This window comes from Dermochelys coriacea, chromosome 11, assembly GCF_009764565.3.
Source record: "Dermochelys coriacea isolate rDerCor1 chromosome 11, rDerCor1.pri.v4, whole genome shotgun sequence".
Lineage (NCBI taxonomy): Eukaryota > Metazoa > Chordata > Testudines > Dermochelyidae > Dermochelys > Dermochelys coriacea.
This window is the reverse complement of record NC_050078.2, coordinates 13,805,364-13,825,530: the sequence shown is the minus strand read 5'-3', so window position 1 is coordinate 13,825,530 and position 20,167 is coordinate 13,805,364. Positions and strand designations below refer to the sequence as shown.

General features: G+C 42.8%; 2 protein-coding genes across 12 annotated transcripts in view; one reads left to right on the top strand and one right to left on the bottom strand.

Annotated features, from left to right (window-relative positions):
- CEP70 (centrosomal protein 70) overlaps window positions 1-11,202 on the bottom strand; it is a 38,451-nt gene extending 27,249 nt beyond the window's left edge. For 3 of the 11 annotated variants that reach the window (XM_043504984.1, XM_043504985.1, XM_043504986.1), the window contains exons 1-3: window positions 10,400-10,759; window positions 414-513; window positions 134-257 (exon numbers count right to left, since the gene is read on the bottom strand). In XM_043504984.1, the coding sequence (XP_043360919.1) occupies window positions 134-257; window positions 414-513; window positions 10,400-10,759 (584 nt within the window). Of the gene's footprint in view, window positions 1-133; window positions 258-413; window positions 514-872; window positions 981-5,645; window positions 5,728-10,366; window positions 10,760-11,127 lie in introns of those variants that run through there. The other 8 variants (XM_043504987.1, XM_043504992.1, XM_043504990.1 and 5 more) reach the window with 6 other exon arrangements.
- Window positions 10,698-19,425, top strand: FAIM (Fas apoptotic inhibitory molecule). The gene is made up of 6 exons (XM_038421439.2): window positions 10,698-10,825; window positions 13,407-13,465; window positions 14,627-14,762; window positions 15,715-15,943; window positions 17,285-17,334; window positions 18,946-19,425. The coding sequence occupies exons 2-6, from the start codon at window positions 13,422-13,424 to the stop codon at window positions 19,093-19,095; spliced, it is 609 nt and encodes a 202-aa protein (XP_038277367.1). The 5' UTR covers window positions 10,698-10,825; window positions 13,407-13,421; the 3' UTR covers window positions 19,096-19,425.
- The last annotated feature ends 742 nt before the right edge of the window (window positions 19,426-20,167 follow it).

Genomic DNA, 20,167 nt, shown 5'->3' with positions numbered 1-20,167 from the left:
AATGAGGATAAAAACACCAATACTCAGAAAAAGGAAAGTTGAACTAATGGTTTGGTAATTTTTAAGAAAGTGTGCCTCTTGCACACATTTTCACATTTGTGAAAAACTCCTTTTCACTGACAGTAAGTCTTACCTAAGCTGGCGATTAGCCTCTATAAGGCCATGCATCATTTTCTGTTGTCGTTCAGTGTCTTCCACCAGTGTTTTCAATGCAAGTCTAATCCCCAGTGAAGAGTGCTTGTCTAAAACAATCAAATCTGTAGACATTTAAGATAGACAAGACAGTGATAAAAGGAGTGGCAACTTGCACCTCCATAAACACTGGAAGTAGAAGGTTAAATCAAAATATGATTTATGAAATTAAGTTTAATTTTTTAAATAATAAAAGTTACTGGAGAACAGCACTTCATTACCTGACAGACTTCTGCTGTTTCTTGGTTTAGCAAGGCACACAGGTTTTAAGCCATGTCGCACTAATAATTTGTTTATGTTTTCCCATTCTGCTTGCTCCTGCTACAGATGGGAAGAGAGGTAGAAGAGATAAGACTCTGAATTCTGAGAGTTATCTAATAGTATTCAATAATTCTACCATTCCCTCTAGTTGTGTACACAATGGAATGTTTCTTTTAATGCCAACCAACAAAATACAACATGCCACAGTTATAAAAGGAACTCAGCACCTAAGCTCTTTCTTGGCAGTTTAAAAGATTTCAGTTCACCTTCAATGATGATGTGCAAGTAGTAAAGAAAAATGCACCAAACTGTATACTAAATACTGTATGCTAACTCCCCAAACAATCTATATTCACATTTCAAAGGGGGGAAAAGCTTTGCAAATTTACACATTCTACTGTTTTTAAAAAAGGACTTAACTGACACCCTATTGCATTCCAGTTCCATGATTCAGTGGACTTTTGTGCCGGAGTCACCAGCATAGAGCCTGCTAGGGCACTACTTGACAATGCACAACTTTGTGGGACCTGAACACGAACAAAGTAAAAGTTTCAGAGTAGCAGCCGTGTTAGTCTGTATTCGCAAAAAGAAAAGGAGTACTTGTGGCACCTTAGAGACTAACAAGTTTATTAGAGCATAAGCTTTCGTGAGCTACAGCTCACTTCATCGGATGCATTTGGTGGAAAAAACAGAGGAGAGATTGATATACACACACACACAGAGAACAGGAAACAATGGGTTTATCATACACACTGTAAGGAGAGTGATCACTTAAGATAAGCCATCACCAGTAACAGGGGGGGGGAAAAAAGGAGGAAAACCTTTCATGGTGACAAGCAAGGCAGGCTATTTCCAGCAGTTAACAAGAATATCTGAGGAACAGTGGGGGCTGGGGTGGGGTGGGGTGGGAGAAATACCATGGGGAAATAGTTTTACTTTGTGTAATGACTCATCCATTCCCAGTCTCTATTCAAGCCTAAGTTAATTGTATCCAGTTTGCAAATTAATTCCAATTCAGCAGTCTCTCGTTGGAGTCTGTTTTTGAAGCTTTTTTGTTGAAGGATAGCCACTCTTAGGTCTGTGATCGAGTGACCAGAGAGATTGAAGTGTTCTCCAACTGGTTTTTGAATGTTATAATTCTTGACGTCTGATTTGTGTCCATTCATTCTTTTACGTAGAGACTGTCCAGTTTGGCCAATGTACATGGCAGAGGGGCATTGCTGGCACATGATGGCATATATCACATTGGTAGATGCGCAGGTGAACGAGCCTCTGATAATGTGGCTGATGTGATTAGGCCCTATGATGGTGTCCCCTGAATAGATATGTGGACAGAGTTGGCAACGGGCTTTGTTGCAAGGATAGGTTCCTGGGTTAGCGGTTCTGTTGTGTGGTGTGTGGTTGCTGGTGAGTATTTCAGATTGGGGGGCTGTCTGTAAGCAAGGACTGGCTTGTCTCCCAAGATCTGTGAGAGTGATGGGTCGTCCTTCAGGATAGGTTGTAGATCCTTGATGATGCGTTGGAGAGGTTTTAGTTGGGGGCTGAAGGTGATGGCTAGTGGCGTTTTGTTATTTTCTTTGTTGGGCCTGTCCTGTAGTAGATGACTTCTGGGTACTCTTCTGGCTCTGTCAATCTCTTTCTTCACTTCAGCAGCTAAGTACTGTAGTTGTAAGAACACTTGATAGAGATCTTGTAGGTGTTTGTCTCTGTCTGAGGGGTTGGAGCAAATGCGGTTATATCGTAGAGCTTGGCTGTAGACAATGGATCGTGTGGTATGATCTGGATGAAAGCTAGAGGCATGTAGGTAGGAATAGCGGTCAGTAGGTTTCCGATATAGGGTGGTGTTTGTGTGACCATCGCTTATTAGCACCGTAGTGTCCAGGAAGTGGATCTCTTGTGTGGACTGGTCCAGGCTGAGGTTGATGGTGGGATGGAAATTGTTGAAATCATGGTGGAATTCCTCAAGAGCTTCTTTTCCATGGATCCAGATGAGGAAGATGTCATCAATGTAGTGCAAGTAGAGTAGGGGCATTAGGGGACGAGAGCTGAGGAAGCGTTGTTCTAAGTCAGCCATAAAAATGTTGGCATACTGTGGGGCCATGTGGGTACCCGTAGCAGTGCCACTGATTTGAAGGTATACATTGTCCCCAAATGTGAAATAGTTATGGGTGAGGACAAAGTCACAAAGTTCAGCCACCAGGTTAGCCGTGACAGTATCGGGGATACTGTTCCTGACGGCTTGTAGTCCATCTTTGTGTGGAATGTTGGTGTAGAGGGCTTCTACATCCATAGTGGCTAGGATGGTGTTTTTAGGAAGATCACCGATGGATTGTAGTTTCCTCAGGAAGTCAATGGTGTCTCGAAGATAGCTGGGAGTGCTGGTAACGTAGGGCCTGAGGAGGGAGTCTACATAGCCAGACAATCCTGCTGTCAGGGTGCCAATGCCTGAGATGATGGGGTGTCCAGGATTTCCAGGTTTATGGATCTTGGGTAGCAGATAGAATACCCCAGGTCGGGGTTCTAGGGGTGTGTCTGTGCAGATTTGTTCTTGTGCTTTTTCAGGGAGTTTCTTGAGCAAATGCTGTAGTTTCTTCTGGTAACTCTCAGTGGGATCAGAGGGTAATGGCTTGTAGAAAGTGGTGTTGGAGAGCTGCCTAGTAGCCTCTTGTTCATACTCCGACCTATTCATGATGACGACAGCACCTCCTTTGTCAGCCTTTTTGATTATGATGTCAGAGTTGTTTCTGAGGCTGTGGATGGCATTGTGTTCTGCATGGCTGAGGTTATGGGGCAAGCGATGCTGCTTTTCCACAATTTCAGCTCGTGCATGTCGGCGGAAGCACTCTATGTAGAAGTAGTTATATGCTGAATGCCCTCTAATCCTTGCTATACAGTCAAGCCCTTTGTTTTCAGTTTTTACCAAAAATGTTCAGGATTTTACAAAAGCCTATGTGTTTTTTTACCAATATTCACCTGAATTTTACAGGAAAATACTGATTATACTATACATTATACTATTTATGTTAACAATAAACTAATCTAAGTGTAAATGTGAGGCTGTCTATTAAAGGCAGGCAATCGTACAGAACATACACGAGTACGTGCATGAGTAGAGATCAGCAATCCAGTCCTAACAAAATAGTAGTGCCAGAACTCCCTGGACCCAGCTCCCCACTCTGGAAAGATATGGTGGCTCAGCATCATCTCTCCTTCTAAAATGGGCCCAGAAGCAGAAGAGGTGGAAGAGGCAACATAAGGAGGCGGCTCCTTCACGTCCTTCATCTCTTCCACTTTTCTCTATCTGTTCTTTTTTTCCATCCTCCCGTCCCCCAATATTAACCCTGATATTTACCCAGAAAGCTGTGATGTAAATTTTTTGCACCAATTTTCACCCATTTTTATTTTTTTTTATAAATATTAACAAATTCCTGGAAAAACTAAAATAAATTAAAAATAAAAACCAAGAGGCCTTGTATATGGCACACACCAAGCACTGCATGAACCAAACACAGACCTAGCCTGAAGAGCTCCAAAGATGTAATAATTGTTCTACCACTGATTCACAGCGACCTTTTTTCCATTTAGGAAATTTGTGAAAATACTAGGTTAGATCATGTTTCTGCATACGTAAAACATGAACTAGATTCACCCTACCTCATAGAAATGTTGCAAGTGCTTGTCTGTCAATTGGCCCAATCTTCCAGTCTTTCTGAATGCAAAGACCTAAATTTTCCAAGTGTGGTTAGTTATCTGGAGCAACTTAGTTTGGGGGCGACAGCTTAGAAGGGCCCAGATTGTCAAAAAGGGCCAAGTACCCTACCTCAGAAAATCAGGCTCTTTTAGGAAAAGCTGAGATACCCCAAATAATTACTCTTTCTTGAAAATTTAGGCTAAAATGCCTATTGACATCAAAACGGACTGCAGTATGAGGCCAAATGTTTTTATAAACTTCTCACACTGAGGTCTAAAAACTATAATTTTGAAGCAGGCATATTTTTCTTAATTCAATTTACAGAGAACCGTTAATAAAAGGCCAAGAACTTTAAAAATCTGAAATCAATGAGGGATGCTGGTTGCTCAGCATTTCTGAAAATTAGGCCACTTATTTTGGTAATTCAATATGGCTTTAGGAGTCTAACTTTAGGCACCTAGGCCCAGAATCTCAAAGATATTTAGGCTCCTAACTTCCATTGATTTCAGTGGAAGTTCAGATCCTCAAAAGTATTTAGGTATTGATTTCAATGGAAGTTAGGAGCTTAAATGCCTTTGAAGATCTGGACACTATTCTTGAAAATCTTTGCCAGAATCATCCATTCAAAACAGATTTTAGTGTAATTCTTTTAATTTAAAAGTAAGAACATCGATTATGAGCAATCCTACAAATAGTGTGGGCCAGGGGCATTTCTATAAACTCAGTGCTTTCTCTCTTCCTTCCTATAGTGATAATTGCCTACATTTTCATTTGGTAGCTAGAGAATGCAACAAAATACCACAGTGGCTGTATTTATAAAGATAGAGCCTGATTTCAGAACTGAAGTGAATGGCAGTTGTGAGTGTTCAAACCTCTTAAAAGTCACACCCAGGGCTTGTCTACACTACACAGCTTTTAGCGACAAGGCTGTGCCGACACAGCCTTGTTGCTAAAAGTCAGTGTGTGTAAATGCTTTGTCGGCACTTTTGCTGACAAAGGTACTTTCAGTCCTGCAAACAGCGTTAGCTTTGTCAGCAAGAGAGTGCTCCTGTCAACAAAGCCACGTTCACATTACCACTTGCGCTGCAAAAACTTTTGTCTTTTGCTGGGGGTGGGGTTGGGGTTTGGGCTTAAGTACCAGTGAAAGATAGAAAAGTTTTGCTGACAACTTCGCAGTGTAGACATATTCCCAGAAGTATTTTAATGAATTACCATGTGGAAGTGTATGGACATGCAGCAGTTCATACTGGAAAATTATTAGTCTTTTTGGTTTATCATGTTCTGTGTTTGCAATGTACTTTAACTTTTTGTTTAGGGTGAAAGGCTAGGGTTATTTTTTGCAAAACGATTGTGGACCTACCATCTTTGACAGTTCTGTTCACTATAGCCTGCCAATTTGCTAATTCCAGAAATTTTGACACAGAGAAGCATCCAGCAGGTAATCTTTAATAAATACATTCTATGTGGTGTAATATAGAGTTTAGATTAATTAGTACTATACCTCAGTCATAAGTTACTCCTCTGTTGTTGGTTTTCACTGCCAGATTGTTAAAATAGCAAACTGGTCTCTGATCTGAAGCTGTTCAAGTATCAAAGGAGAGAAAACAAAAAAAGTCAGAAAACAACACTGAGTTGTGCCCTGCAATACATATTTTGTACAATCCTCTCGTTGCCAGACAATGGCAATTATAGGTATTGTGCAGAAGAGGTTTGGCCAAAGACATCATGATTTTGCATCACAAAAGATGCCAACGCATTTTAACTGTAGACAGATCATAGAATCATAGAATATCAGGGTTGGAAGGGACCCCAGAAGGTCATCTAGTCCAACCCCCTGCTCAAAGCAGGACCAAGTCCCAGTTAAATCATCCCAGCCAGGGCTTTGTCAAGCCTGACCTTAAAAACCTCTAAGGAAGGAGATTCTACCACCTCCCTAGGTAACGCATTCCAGTGTTTCACCACCCTCTTAGTGAAAAAGTTTTTCCTAATATCCAATCTAAACCTCCCCCATTGCAACTTGAGACCATTACTCCTCGTTCTGTCATCTGCTACCATTGAGAACAGTCTAGAGCCATCCTCTTTGAAACCCCCTTTCAGGTAGTTGAAAGCAGCTATCAAATCCCCCCTCATTCTTCTCTTCTGCAGACTAAACAATCCCAGCTCCCTCAGCCTCTCCTCATAAGTCATGTGCTCTAGACCCCTAATCATTTTCGTTGCCCTTCGTTGTACTCTTTCCAATTTATCCACATCCTTCCTGTAGTGTGGGGCCCAAAACTGGACACAGTACTCCAGATGAGGCCTCACCAGTGTCGAATAGAGGGGAACGATCACGTCCCTCGATCTGCTCGCTATGCCCCTACTTATACATCCCAAAATGCCATTGGCCTTCTTGGCAACAAGGGCACACTGCTGACTCATATCCAGCTTCTCGTCCACTGTCACCCCTAGGTCCTTTTCCGCAGAACTGCTGCCGAGCCATTCGGTCCCTAGTCTGTAGCGGTGCATTGGATTCTTCCATCCTAAGTGCAGGACCCTGCACTTATCCTTATTGAACCTCATTAGATTTCTTTTGGCCCAATCCTCCAATTTGTCTAGGTCCTTCTGTATCCTATCCCTCCCCTCCAGCATATCTACCACTCCTCCCAGTTTAGTATCATCCGCAAATTTGCTGAGAGTGCAATCCACACCATCCTCCAGATCATTTATGAAGATATTGAACAAAACGGGCCCCAGGACCGACCCCTGGGGCACTCCACTTGACACCGGCTGCCAACTAGACATGGAGCCATTGATCACTACCCGTTGAGCCCGACAATCTAGCCAGCTTTCTACCCACCTTATAGTGCATTCATCCAGCCCATACTTCCTTAACTTGCTGACAAGAATGCTGTGGGAGACCGTGTCAAAAGCTTTGCTAAAGTCAAGAAACAATACATCCACTGCTTTCCCTTCATCCACAGAACCAGTAATCTCATCATAAAAGGCGATTAGATTAGTCAGGCATGACCTTCCCTTGGTGAATCCATGCTGACTGTTCCTGATCACTTTCCTCTCCTCTAAGTGCTTCAGGATTGATTCTTTGAGGACCTGCTCCATGATTTTTCCAGGGACTGAGGTGAGGCTGACTGGCCTGTAGTTCCCAGGATCCTCCTTCTTCCCTTTTTTAAAGATGGGCACTACATTAGCCTTTTTCCAGTCATCCGGGACTTCCCCCGTTCGCCACGAGTTTTCAAAGATAATGGCCAAGGGCTCTGCAATCACAGCCGCCAATTCCTTCAGCACTCTCGGATGCAATTCGTCCGGCCCCATGGACTTGTGCACGTCCAGCTTTTCTAAATAGTCCCTAACCACCTCTATCTCTACAGAGGGCTGGCCATCTCTTCCCCATTTTGTGTTGCCCAGCACAGCAGTCTGGGAGCTGACCTTGTTAGTGAAAACAGAGGCAAAAAAAGCATTGAGTACATTAGCTTTTTCCACATCCTCTGTCACTAGCTTGCCTCCCTCATTCAGTAAGGGGCCCACACTTTCCTTGGCTTTCTTCTTGTTGCCAACATACCTGAAGAAACCCTTCTTGTTACTCTTGACATCTCTTGCTAGCTGCAGCTCCAGGTGCGATTTGGCCCTCCTGATATCTGTCCTACATGCCCGAGCAATATTTTTATACTCTTCCCTGGTCATATGTCCAACCTTCCACTTCTTGTAAGCTTCTTTTTTATGTTTAAGATCCGCTAGGATTTCACCATTAAGCCAAGCTGGTCGCCTGCCATATTTACTATTCTTTCGACTCATCGGGATGGTTTGTCCCTGTAACCTCAACAGGGATTCCTTGAAATACAGCCAGCTCTCCTGGACTCCCTTCCCTTTCATGTTAGTCCCCCAGGGGATCCTGGCCATCTGTTCCCTGAGGGAGTCAAAGTCTGCTTTCCTGAAGTCCAGGGTCCGTATCCTGCTGCTTACCTTTCTTCCCTGCGTCAGGATCCTGAACTCAACCAACTCATGGTCACTGCCTCCCAGATTCCCATCCACTTTTGCTTCCCCCACTAATTCTACCCGGTTTGTGAGCAGCAGGTCGAGAAAAGCGCTCCCCCTAGTTGGCTCCCCTAGCACTTGCACCAGGAAATTGTCCCCTACGCTTTCCAAAAACTTCCTGGATTGTCTATGCACCGCTGTATTGCTCTCCCAGCAGATATCAGGAAAATTAAAGTCACCCATGAGAATCAGGGCATGCGATCTAGTAGCTTCCGTGAGTTGCCGGAAGAAAGCCTCATCCACCTCATCCCCCTGGTCCGGTGGTCTATAGCAGACTCCCACCATGACATCACTCTTGTTGCACACACTTCTAAACTTAATCCAGAGACACTCAGGTTTTTCCACAGTTTCGTACCGGAGCTCTGAGCAGTCATACTGCTCCCTTACATACAGTGCTACTCCCCCACCTTTTCTGCCCTGCCTGTCCTTCCTGAACAGTTTATAACCATCCATGACTGTACTCCAGTCATGTGAGTTATCCCACCAAGTCTCTGTTATTCCAATCACGTCATAATTCCTTGACATCACCAGGACCTCCAGTTCTCCCTGCTTGTTTCCAAGGCTTTGTGCATTTGTATATAAGCACTTGAGATAACCTGTTGATCGCCCCTCATTCCCAGTATGAGGCAGGAGCCCTCCCCTCACAGACATTCCTGCCTGTGCTTCCTCCCGGTATCCCGCTTTCCCACTTACCTCAGGGCTTTGGTCTCCTTCCCCCGGTGAACCTAGTTTAAAGCCCTCCTCACTAGGTTAGCCAGCCTGCTGGCAAAGATGTTCTTCCCTCTCTTCGTAAGATGGAGCCCGTCTCTGCCCAGCACTCCTCCTTCATGGAACACCATCCCATGGTCAAAGAATCCAAAGCCTTCTCTCCGACACCACCTGCGTAGCCATTCGTTGACCTCCACGATTCGACGGTCCCTACCCAGGCCTTTTCCTTCCACGGGGAGGATGGACGAGAACACCACTTGCGCCTCCAACTCCTTTATCCTTCTTCCCAGAGCCACGTAGTCCGCAGTGATCCGCTCAAGGTCATTCTTGGCAGTATCATTGGTGCCCACGTGGAGAAGCAGGAAGGGGTAGCGATCCGAGGGCTTGATGAGTCTCGGCAGTCTCTCCGTCACATCACGAATCTTAGCCCCTGGCAAGCAGCAGACTTCTCGGTTTTCCCGGTCAGGGCGGCAGATAGATGACTCAGTATGTAATCCAGGATAGCATACAGACCAATGCACATATAGCAGCAGACTCTAGAGCCTCAAGACAGACAGCTGGCATACAACACATGGGGTATTTTGGCCAAAGACAGGATGGGGTATTTTGGCCAAGGACAGCTAGTTAAATGCCTGCTTCTTTACTCGCCGTGTTACCAGGCTAGATGGCTAAAAATCTCTATTCCTTTACCAAACAAAACTTGTCAAACTACTAGGCTGTTTTCAGAGTAGCAGCCGTGTTAGTCTGTATTCGCAAAAAGAAAAGGAGGACTTGTGGCACCTTAGAGACTAACAAATTTATTAGAGCTTAAGCTTTCGTGAGCTACAGCTCACTTCATCGGATGCATTACTAGGCTGTGTGAGTGTGCTCAAGCTTGGCCATACATGCTACCTCCTCTCCTTTGGTCTCTGCCAAAGTTACACTCTCCAGTCCTTTAGGCACCTAGGCCCAGATTCTCAAAGATATTTAGGCTCCTAACTTCCATTGATTTCAGTGGAAGTTCAAATCCTCAAAAGTATTTAGGTATTGATTTCAATGGAAGTTGAAAGTTACACTCTCCAGTCCTTTCTACCAAGTGCCTGGTACCTGCTGGCGCGCTACAAGGGAGGATACTAGCGAGATAAGGCGGGGGAGGTACTGCCTTGGCCGGGTCAACTTCTCTCGGTGAAAGAGACAGAAGTGGGTCCAGGACAAGATCTTGCCCCACCTTGTCTCACTCAGCTGCTGGGCCCAACACGGGAGGAGGCTGGGCGGGTGGGCGTCGGGCGCTAATCAGACGCGCGGAGGGGTCAGGCCAGGCGGCACAAGGCCTGGCGAGGATGGGAAATACACTCCGCGGGCCAGGGCCGGGCCAGGGCCGAGCCGAGCCGGGCCGGCTGTGGCTGTACCTGTACCAGCGGGAGGTACCTCCCTGTCCGGTCACAGCTCCCCTGACACGTTCCCTCCCGCTCCCGGCTGTTCTCGCGGCCACCAGCCCCGCCTTACCGCGTACCCTGGCCGCTTCCCGACCCTCCCCACCTGGGCTGCCGCTGCCGCTGCCGCTGCCTCCAGCCCCGCCACACGCTCCGCGGCCGTTACAGAGGCGGGGCAGAGGGAGGCTGGAGGCGGGCGGCGATTGGCCCCGAGCCGCGGGACGGGGAGGGCGGAGCCGCCCCTCCCAGGGAGCCGAGCGCTGGGGCCGGCGTGAGGGAAACGCCCCCCCCCCCCCGCCCGTAGGGCCGCGAGCCGCCGCGGCGCGGCGCGGGGCGGGGCCGCACGCTCCCAGCCGCCCCGCCCGAGGGCGCGCACACCCTGGCGGCCGCGGGGCTGCCGCTGGATGCGCCGGGCGGTCGCTCGGATCGATGCGCTCCGCGTCGCTTCCCTGGCCCCTGGCGCCATTTTGGCCGCGGGGGCCGGAGGGAGAGAGGCGGCTGCGGGGAGTGGTGCGGAGCGAGACCCGCCCAGGTATGAGAAGCCCCCGGCGGGCTGGCGCCCTCCGTCCTTTCTGTCCTCCGGGGCGCTGCAGCCTCCTCGCACCCCCAGAGCCCACCGGGGCCTGGGCGGCCGCGGCACCCCTCCGAGTCCCAGCGGCGCCTGTCCGCCTCCGCCACACAGCCTGGCCGGCAGCGCCCTCCCGCTCGGCGAGCCCCGGCCCCTGCGCTCCCCCGGCCACCCGTAGCGGCGGGACCCGCGCCCGGGCGGGGCGAACAGCCCCCCGCTCCGCGGTAAATGTCCCGGGCTAGCCCCGCTTGGGGAGAGCCCCTGACCCGCTTTCTCGGAGACCTTCTGCTCCCGCATCCTAATGTGATCTCGCAGGAGCGCCCCTTCCCCTTCTAAAAGGGGTTCCCGATTATTGGCTCCCATGGCCAGCAGGCCAGGGGAGGACGCACGGGTCATTCCGCCTCCCTTAGTGATGCCTCTGTTAGTACTAAGAAAAGGAGGACTTGTGGCGCCTGAGAGACTCACCCATTAATTTATAAATACATGGGGGTTTTTCAGCCTCTCGGGCGCCACAAGTCCTCCTTTTCTTTTTGCGACTACAGACTAACCCGGCTGCTCCCCTGAAACCTGTTCGTATTAACAGCGATGTGTATGTCTCATCAATGGAGAGCGTGGGTTGGCTGGGTCAGGCCGAACTTAACGTGCCCGTGAGAAGCAGCGCTGTGTTTGGTAAGCGTGTCTGGTTAAATACCGCACAGAGCTTGTCTCTGGCCCGCTGCTCTTATTTAGAGGTAGGTAGTAAAGCCAGCACCATTGCTGCTTTCGGGTCCAGAAAAGTAGGGTAGTACTAGTTGCCATCCACTGGGAGGGCCTGGGGGGGGGGGGCGGGTATTGATGTGGGCAGGACGTCGTCTCCCTTCAGCCCCCCTCCAACAGAAACGTTCTGCTTAATCTCATATTTCACTGTCATTAAAAACCGTATTCTTTGTTGTAATAAGCTTGGTAGCAGTGATGTTTTCTCTCCCTAAACCAACAAAATAAAATAAATAGCATTTGCATGAATGAAGTGAGCTGTAGCTCACGAAAGCTTATGCTCTAATAAATTTGTTAGTCTCTAAGGTGCCACAAGTCCTCCTTTTCTTTTTACTCCATTGGTAGAAGTTTTCTGGAATTTGAAAGATGGTACAGAGAAGCGGGGGAAAGGAGTGGCAGCAGAAGGGGTATACTGAGTGCTCTTTTTAAACTGTTGGGTTTTTTTTTAACCTAATCTTTATATAAAATATAAACATAACAGAAAGTATAGAAATACATGCACACGGTGGAAATAGGATTTAAATAACAAAATTCAATGTTCATTATTTGGGAAGCCTGGGATTAAAACAAAAATACACACACAAACCCTGAACCTGTAGAGCTCATACAGGGCATCCGTTATTGAAGTGACTAAACAGATAAATAAGTGACAATGTGTCCTATGAGTATTTGGGACTAATATATACTAAACTGCAAAAGTATGCAATAATTTCATGTGTGATCAAATATCTTTATAGTTTTTCCAAGCATGTCTATTAATTAGACCATCATTTTTTTCAGTTAATGCTGTAATAAAGAGGTCATTAAGCCAGTCTGCCTAATTGCAGAGTTCCATTTTCTCAAAATAACTCTTTTGGACACTAAAATTGTTCATGCAGTCTATTTCTTAATGGATTACCATTTTTAGTATTGCCAACTCATCCAGCACCCCAAGAACACACAAGCTTGGAGAAGGAAAAAATAGTGACACAGTTTTAGAGAGAGCACTTGAATATGGTGTTCCAGAACACATGCATTTTTGACAGGTGTAGAGGATGTGTGAAAGGTTGGCATGTGGCTATTGCATCTCCAACAGTTGTGAGTTGCCAATCTAACCTTAAATAAATGTTCTGTAGTCCAGTTGTACCTGTTTAATATCTTGTTCTGGAAGAATCACAAGGATGAAAAACTTGAAATATCTTTCACATTAAGCCACATATCCTCCCAGGTTTCTGTTGTGATAGTAAGACTAAGTTCCTTTTCCCGTTTTTCTTTGAGACTGACTTCCCTAAAATTTCTGTGCATTTGTGTATTATTTTTGTGTAAATTCTGTTTTTTGGTATGGATGTCCTGTAAATTTTCACTACAATTACATATTCAGCTGCCAAATCTCAAAGTGAGATATACCTGAGACACAAAATTTTGATCTGGCGTGAAATTCCTCCATAGGAGAGGGATCTTAACCTTTTGACCTGAAGTTAGTCAAAAGGACTTCCATCTAATAAGCTATGAGTCACTATGTACCCTTAACCTATGTGGATAAATAGCAAATATAAATTCAATGAAATATTCAGATCAGGTATTGATTTATATTTCAGTGTTGTGTCTAACAAAAGTCCAGAGCTGTATTACATTACATTTCATACATGTCATATGTGTGAAAGCTCCCTATGTTTTTGTGAAAATATCCGTGGACATTAAATGGAAAGAACTAGGAAGGAATTACTTCTTAATTAAGATGGAACCGCAGTACTCGACATTTTCTTTGCTGCCATTCTGCTTTTCTCTTTCCTTGCTGCTAATTGGATTTAAGGCCGTTTTGGTTGCTATGGCATCCCGTGAAGAGATTACTCTCTATGAAGATGAAGTAAGGTAAAAAAAAACCCCAAACCCTCACTACAGTATAAACTGGTCTGGAAAGATGTCTGCAATTTGAAATTTAATGGTAGTTTGTGATCAGATCTATGGATGTACAGATTATTCTCTTTAAACAAATAGTGCATCATAATAGATGCATGTACACACGCATCAGATATTACCTAAGCCAGTGGTTTTCAACCTTTTTTTAATTTGTGGACCCTTAAAAAATTACAAAGGGAGATGTGGACCCCTTTAGAAATCTTAGACGTAGTCTGCAGCCTTCTAGGGGTCCGCAGACCTCAGGTTGAAAAAGAGTGACCTGTCAAAATTTACAGTTTTTTTTAACTTAGTCACACTTTTTGTGTGATATTTATTAAACAAACTGTTACGGTTGAGTTTATAGTTAATAGTAGTAGTTATAATACTACTACTAGTTATAATATAGTAGTTAATAGACTAGAAAAGATTTACAGTAATACCACAAATGGTTATATAAATTCTCTGAAATGTAAAAACCTAAAATGATTTGTAATGGGTCACTCAATTTTTACTGTATATTAGAAGATGCCAACAAACAAGATAATTTACTGATGAGCATGAGGAATTAGGTAGTTTTGTAACTACTGTTCTTCTGTAGTTAGACGTTTTAGCACTTACATGGATGTATATCATAGAATCGTAGAATATCAGGGTTGGAAGGGACCTCAGGAAGTCATCTAGTCCAACCCCCTGCTCAAAGCAGGACCAATCCCCAACTAAATCATCCCAGCCAGGGCTTTGTCAAGCCTGACCTTAAAAAAACTTCTAAAGAAGGAGATTCCACCACCTCCCTAGGTAACGTATATATATGCATATAGTATTTGTCAAAGTAAAACTATGTTTGCCTATTTGTGTTCTATCTGTTTTAATTTTTGTGGTCAACATAACTTCATTGTGTGCCTCTTAATTTGTTACAGTTTTAAACTTTTTTGCTATATTTGATTGTGGATGAGAAAGTAAATAAATAAAAGCTAAACCAATCATTCCTACAATCTACAGCTAAGTCAGTTCTGGATCAGGTTATGTCAGCTTTAACAAATTAAAAATAAAAATCCTGAAGTAATAAAACTTGGAACAAAATATACAGCACATTAATAGAAGAATAATAAGTCTTTTAAATTGTCATTCTCTCAGGTCTCGCTACGGCTACCTGGAGAAGATGACAGATCTGGTGGCTGTTTGGGATGTTGCTTTAAGTGATGGTGTTCACAAGATTGAATTTGAACATGGAACTACATCAGGAAAACGTGTTGTATATGTAGATGGAAAGGTAAAATGAATATGTGCAAAACACCCAATACTTATGTAAATGTATCTTTGTGTGTAGAAAGTACTATGACTAGTTAAACATAATAATAAATAGGACACAGGCTTTTTACCCTTGTAACAAAGTTAACTGAGTAATACTTAAAAGGAAAGAATGTATTTCAGGCTGCACTATTGTACCTGGGTTTGCAATCTTCATTTCCCAGATATTGTCCCTTTGGGACAGCATGGCTGATAGCTTGCTGCCTTATTGGGAAATAGTAGTTCTATTTGCATTGCACATGAGAATCGTCGGTATAGCTTCTGGCATCTTGTGTTCAGTACTAACATTAGATTCTACCACTATCTGATGTCATTCACTGGTAGTGCTTCTCCAGTCTCTTATTGACCTTTTCACAATATAAGAAGGGCAGGGTGCTATCCACTTTGCTGTCCTTTCTCTCTGTCTGTCTGTCTGTCTCTCCCCTTGTTTGTCTTGCAGCAGTGGTAATTAACAGGCAGACTGCAAGCCAAATCTGGACTGCCAGACGCTTTTGAACAGACCCTGAAGTCTTTTTATTTACTTATCATCTTTCTTTATTATTTTCTCTGGAATCTAGACTTTTTCTATACCTTGACCAAGAAATTTGGACCTTGACAAAAAAATAGACTACCCTTGTCTTACAGTATGAGTTTGTAGAAATACTAACAGGGATCGATGTCTGATACCTGCCATGCATTCTCACATGCTGCAGCTCAGATCCTGCACACAAATGCATCCTTGTGTTTACAGAGAACCCCACTGACATTAATGAGACTATGCATATCTCGCTACAGGTCCTGGATCTGATACCATGATAATAGTTTGCACCAGTTCCTCCGTATGCTACTTGGCTTGATATTTTCCGTAATGAGACAAAAATATTTGACTTTTTATTAACACCGATTTTCTTCTTTTTAATTATTTTATTCTTCAGGAAGAAATAAGAAAAGAGTGGATGTTCAAACTAGTGGGTAAAGAAACATTTACAGTTGGAGCAGCCAAAACAAAGGCTACCATTAACATTGATGCAGTCAGTGGTTTTGCATATGAGTATACATTGGAGATCAATGGGAAAAGCCTCAAAAAGTACATGGAGAACCGGTCAAAAACAACAAATACTTGGGTATTAAGCTTGGATGGTATGGATTGTAGAGTTGTGTTAGGTGAGTTAATATTAAGTTAGTTCTCATCACTGTGCTTTTTATGTAATCTTATATGCCTTTTTTAGGACTTAGGAACTCTAGGTTCAAGTCCCTGCTTCACCACAAAGTTCCTATGTGACCTCGGTCAAGTCACTGGGGGAAGTCATTTCAGAAGTATTTAGAACCTGCTTTTTGCATCTGCATCTTTCTCTTGGTGCCTACTCCCGGTGGGAATAACTCTTAACTGAAGGTGGTAACCATGATACCCTAAGTTTGTCTTGTTTAATGTGATCATTTAAACAGCTAGCCTATTTCGAAAATGGCTTTTTTGATAAGTATTACATCTTCCTGTGGTTGAATTGTCTTTTAACTTGTTTTAATTAACATGGGAAATGTTTTGGATCCAAGATGTGTATTTATATTTGCATTTTACCTTGATATTTACATAAATAAATAACCCTTCCCTCCACATTTCAGTAACAGGTAGAGGGCTCACATTAGGGACTCGATCCTTATACTCATTGAAGTCAGTGGTAAAGCTCTCAATTGATTAATGATACAGGATCAGGACAAGGAGAGGAGAGACCTGGAGACATGTTTTCTTCTAGAGGCTCAAGACAGAATGACTGACAGTACCAAAAGCTGTATTAAGATCAAGTGGTATGAAAAGAAAGGGGGATCCATGAGTAGGAGCCAAATCCTGCTCTTTTGATTGATTTTATATGGCATGGCAGAGGCAAACATGATTTGGTCCTAGGACACTAACCACTCCCAGATAAAGACAGTTTCAGAAATATGAAATCTAGAGTGAACGTATTCCAAGAGGTTATGTTGGGTAATGTAATCAGAACGGTGCTTTACAACAAACAAAAATTAATAATTGTTTAATAGCAGCCTATTTCCTTCTAATTAGGAAGGTGCATGAGTTTTCAAAAATTTAAGAACATGAAACGTTTGAACCGTAATTAACAAGCTGTGTGTTAGTTAGAGGGACATCCCCCCAAAAAAGTTAGGCAAAAGTCAGAATTTCAAATCATGGTAACTTACTTACTGTCAGTAACTCAAAAATCATTAATTTTTTTTCAAACTTTGCAGAAACAACGTTTTTTGGTTTCAGAAAAATCACATTGATTAAACCATTTTTTTGAGGCAAAAATGGGGCTCTCTAATAGAAGCTAGTTGCAACCTTATGAGAGAGCCTCTCCTTATGGAGACAAACTTTGTAATTCAGGATATTACTATTTATTTGGAACACATTTATGGAGTTACAGCTAAAATTTCATGGCAAACATTTGGAATTTCTATATCTTTTTGGTCTATAAAGAGGCATGCATCTATTGTTATGTTTTCTCATTTTTACAGAGAAGGACACTATGGATGTCTGGTGCAATGGTAAAAAAATGGAAACAGCGGTATGTGATCATTTACAAAGGCTTTTGTTTATTATACTGATTCTGATTTAACAACTGAAATAAAACACACCACCGTTAGAACACTAATATTGACATTATGTATCAGTGAAATAATTCAGATACTATAGGCAAATACCTGTGGGCCTTTTAAGTGAAGTATTTTGTGGAGGAGGAATAGGGAGCCGACTAAATTGCCCTGTGGATTATAGAGCTAGCCAATTCAAATCTATCCAGGTCAATAGTAACTGAATGTTAAATGTTTAAGGCCTGATGTTCAGAGTGGCATAAAAATCAGATTACTTTTTCATGCCTCTAAATGGTCCCTCCAGTTTAGTGTTTAGGCCTCTTGACAGAACAGTGTAGGGAAGTTTGCCATGTTGTACCTATTCCTGTGGATAAGAAGAAATCCTCAGTCCGTCATTTTGGTAATCTTACCGTTACTGAAAATTAGAGTAAAAAGGAAAAAAATATATTTTCTGCAGCTTTCCCTATACAGAGAGACTGCAAAACCTATTTCCTCACCAGACATTTGATCCTGCATCTGTTACTGTCATGAGTAGTCCTATTGTATTAAATTAGAAAGGGTAGGGAAATGAGGTCTTCGTTTTGCTATACTTTGAAACTATTTTTCACCACGTTCCCAACAATTCTTCTTCCGGAAACTGTTAACAGTACAACCTTCTGCCTCCCGTGGAGCACAAATTCTGACTTACCACTCCAAGCATTCTCAAATATTTCCATACTGTCATTCCCCATTATAACAGAAAAAAGGTTTGGGATTCCCCTCCCATCTAACTAGGCACAAAGGAAGGGATGCGGGGAGTGGTTGAGTCCCTCTGAAACCTGTTTGCAACTTCTAGACTGAGAACCAATGCACTGTTTCTAGCTCATGGGTTCTTAACCTATTAACTCCTGCAGGTAGTGTGCCTGCATGATTGCCTTCTAAACTGTGCTTATATGTTAGGACAGCATTCTGGCCTCTCATTGTATCAGAAGATATACTTAAACTCAATTTGGCCAAAATGGCATAATTCAAAACAGGAGATACGCATCTGGAATTCTTTAAGCATCTGCAGTACAAACATACTCCAGAGTTATCATTGTTAATTCAGGGCACACATGAAGCCTTTTGCACAATTTAAGTTCCATTTAAACCATATAGACCCTCTAAGCCTTGTGTTAAAGATCTTATTCAAGTCCTTTGACTTAATTTATGGCCAAATTCAGCTATGGTGGAAACCAGTGCAAGTTAATTGACCTCAAGTAGAATTACACCAGAACCCAATTTGGCCTGTTTTAATTAACTTTATCAGTCACAGTGCTAGCAGAAATTTTTCAAATGTCACAAAACTCAGTATTTTACAAAACTTCTGTCTTTTTTTTGACCACTGCCTGATTGTAACACACATACATAAATAAATAAAAACTGCTGCATAATCAAATGCAATGATTTTTCAGCCACCTAAATACATATCAGGTTTCTTCTAATTCCTGGAGCTGCAGGTGCACCGCACCTCTGAAAATCCAATAATAGATGCCTTATGAACACTGCAGTATTTTGTTAGCCAACCATATTGTTCCTTTTCATGATATTTTGTTTCCCGACCACAGGGTGAATTTGTAGAAGATGGAACAGAAACACACTTCAGTGTTGGTGATCATGACTGTTGCATTAAGGCTGTCAGTAGTGGAAAGCGAAGGGAAGGAATCATTCATACTCTTATTGTAGATGACAGAGAAATCCCAGAGGTTTTGGAGTAGCCTGGAGTTAATCTGTTATAGAAATAAAGATCAGGGATTTTCAATTACTGTGATAATTAATGATTTTAATATGTACTTCCAGGTACATTTAGTTTGTGCTTTTTATTTTCTGGTTACTGTATATGAAATTATTATAATCTTTTTGAGGACCAGATGAAAATATCCAATTATGTACAGCCTCAGATATTAGCAGTTCTTTTGTAAACTATATAAATATATAACACTAAGTATAAGGAGGGGAAGGTGGACTTAAGTAGGGATTGTTTCAAGGAAATCTTTGTTACAATAATAAAATGCAAAATAAATAAGCAGTGTAATATTGAATTTTGAGAGGTTTTTTAACGTGATGTGGTTGTTTCTTTTCATGTTCTACATTCAGCTGCTCTGCACAATTTTTACAATAGTACACCCAGCTCTGAGCTGTTATTTTTTTATTGATAAAATGTTTCTTGTAACATGCTAATGTCACTTTAAAATTCCTATGGTTGCAGTTAGGAAAATAAATAGCTATGTAATTGCTGAAGTTAATAAAACAAAATATTGAAAATGTAGGTATTCCATATTTACAGCAACTATACTAATATATACAACTCTTAAGAGTAAAGGGGGAGAGAAATGTACTGTACAAAAAAAGGGAATGGACATCTCATTAGTTTGTCTAACATCTGTACATTAAAACTGTTGTAATGACTAAATAGCTTCCGCATTCAAAGTAACTATTTACTTTTAAAAATTCACTGTGGTGCTAAGACACTTCTTAAATGAAATATTTTGATGAAAACTGACAGTAATATGAAAGCCCCTTCCAATCCATCATCTAGCTAAACAAAACTTAAACCTACATTGATGTGTGTGTGAACAAGGGAATACAGTAACTCTTCACTTAGTTATCCCTGTTAACATTGTTACATTGCTGATCAGTTAGAGAACATGCTCATTTAAAATTGTGCAGTGCTCCCTTATAACATTATTTGGCAGCCGCCTGCTTTGTCTACTGCTTGCAGAAAGAGCAGCCCGTTGCACCTAGCTGATGGGGGCTTGGAACCAGGGTGGACAGGCAGCCCCTCATCAA